General features: G+C 32.2%; 1 protein-coding gene across 5 annotated transcripts in view; it reads left to right on the forward strand.

Moving 5' to 3' along the window:
• The window catches only part of LOC137629760 (proclotting enzyme-like), a 236224-nt gene that overhangs the window by 122631 nt on the left and 111093 nt on the right, over nucleotides 1-2500 (forward strand). For all 5 annotated transcript variants that reach the window (XM_068361373.1, XM_068361372.1, XM_068361376.1 and 2 more), the window contains one exon: nucleotides 715-1200. In XM_068361373.1, the coding sequence (XP_068217474.1) occupies nucleotides 741-1200 (460 nt within the window). In that variant the 5' untranslated portion in view covers nucleotides 715-740. The remainder of the gene's footprint in view (nucleotides 1-714; nucleotides 1201-2500) is intronic.

Below are 2500 nucleotides of genomic sequence, written 5' to 3' on the forward strand. Positions count from 1 at the left end.
CTCTTATTACTTCTCTTTATTCGTATATTCTCCCTTCTTCCTGTTTTATATACTGAAATTCACGCACATTCTTCGTCTGACCACTTACTGTTCTTCCACTATCAGTCTTTAAAAATGTCTTAGCCTTTCAGACAGTTTATATATATATATATACATACATATATATATATATATATATATATATATATATATATATATATATATATATATATATATATATATATATATATATATATATAATTTGAACTGCATATCAAACAAAACAAACGCAGCCGTTTATAGTCCACTAGAGGATAAATGCCTCAGACATGCCCCTATTCATGTCTGGGGTCTAGCCATTTTTATCATCCCGCTAGTCACTGCGGTTTGATGGTGGAAGACTTTAGTCTGATCGCTCACTGCAAACCTACCTAGTATCGGTGTCCCTGACATGTACAGCTTTGTTAAGCATGGGGATACAAAAAGGGATAGATAAATGTTACTTTCAGAATGAATTAATTATAACAATATGGTTAAGAAAAGATAGTGATCTCCGTTGATATTGTGTGGTAGAATTCAGTAAAGTCTCAACTGGTAAAAGTAAAATGACTTCGTGTTTACGTCTCAAGTTGTTTACAAAAAACAAAAAAAAAAAAAAAAAAGGAAAAAAAAAATAAAAAATTACTTCGTATTATGTTTCCTTTCACTGACATATTTTCTTCTTCCTTATTTCAGATTCCAGAAATCGACACCTTCTCAAAATGACGAGACACCGGAGAAGCTCATCAACAAATAACAAAAAGAGTAGCGGAGTCTCGCATGAAGATATGTTATCATTAAATGCAGACTGCTCTTCACAATCGCCCCTACCATCACCATCATCATCATCATCGCCACGGTCACCCTCCCTATTCAAATCTTTTCCACCATCCTGGAAGAGCTTCGCGGCCATAAATCCGAAAACTATACTGTTCAGAATCTGGTCTTCACCATCCCTCCTGCTGACCGTCTTTCTACTTACTTATCCTGCGTTATCCTCGGCTGCCTCATCTCGCAGAAGAGTCAATGCCAGGTTCCTCAACCTGACCGCTTCTTACGACAGAGTGTACAGGGACCTGGAAGCTGGCATGAGGGATCCCAAGAGATTAGACGCGGCTTTTCGATCTGTCGACATGGGCAGGGCTCTCAATGTCTTCGATGTGGCCCGAGCCATCATGCCAGGTGAGATGCAAGCCAAGGTTCTTAGTTCAAGGAGGGATTAATAGTTATGTTTACAGTTTGTCCTTTTTTTCTAACGCTATCGAGTTTTTCAATTCAAAAGTAGATTAATAGTTATGTTTACATTTTGTCCTTATTTTTTTCTAACGCTATCGAGTTTTTCAGTTCAAGAAGGTATTAAATCATCTTTGCTCTTTGCCCCTCCTTTTTCTAATGCTATCAAGTTTTTCAGCTCAAAAGTGTATTAATAATTATCTTTGCATTTTGCCATTCCTAACCCCATCTTTCGTGATATTTGTGAAATTTAGTTTATTATGGTCGCATTCTAAGGTATAAATAACATTGTATATATCTGATGCTTCGTCTTTTTCTACAGTAGTACTTATTGTCTCTTAAAATATATACTAACACAATGATTTGTTTGGGAATTGAAAATATGAGATCTTGTACAGTTCTAAATTCTTAAAATGAATAACATTGTATAATTTTGATGTCTTAAAATTATACATCACGTTCAATACTAGTCTAAAAATGTAAAATTGTGTATAGTTTTGATGCTTCAATGCATGGATCGACTAAAACACAAATAACCAAAAACATGTAAATATGAAAATAACAATGCTTAGTGTCTTAGTGTTAGTGTCTGAAGACATCTGTTTCTTGTAATTAATTGTTAAGTCAGATTGTCCTGCCGTAAATAGGTAAGAAATCTAATGTTCTTGATGCATGTATAATCTTTTTTCAAGCATGTTGTTGATGTTCATTTGATTTTACTTATTCTTAAACCCAATCCATTTTTGGTTTTAGCTAATCCGGACAAAGTTGGAATTGTTTCCGGTGAATCCGGTCGTGTTTTTTAGAAATACAAGATATCAGAAAATGAGTAGAGGATTTCATAAAAACTAACATAAATGAACATATCTCGTAAATTTAATGAGGGAATTAAATTCCAAAACTGATAATATCTCAATTGAGTTAACTTATGTTTTTTTAATAATAGTGAATTTTTATTTTCCTGATAGAAAACAGATTTATGACTTCTCTCATTCTCCTTAGTTCGGGTTTGGCGTTTAAACCTTGGAAGTACATTGTCTGATATTTGCTGATAATCATTAAGAATATAAAAGATATTTTGCGTTACAAACACAATTGAGTTTGAGTTAAAATTAACTATTAAGTATATATATATATATATATATATATATATATATATATATATATATATATATATATATATATATATATATATATATATACATTTATGTATATATATATTTAGATGAAAATCAACACAAACTCGTGC

This window comes from Palaemon carinicauda, chromosome 37 (assembly GCF_036898095.1).
Source record: "Palaemon carinicauda isolate YSFRI2023 chromosome 37, ASM3689809v2, whole genome shotgun sequence".
NCBI classification, from domain to species: Eukaryota; Metazoa; Arthropoda; class Malacostraca; order Decapoda; family Palaemonidae; genus Palaemon; species Palaemon carinicauda.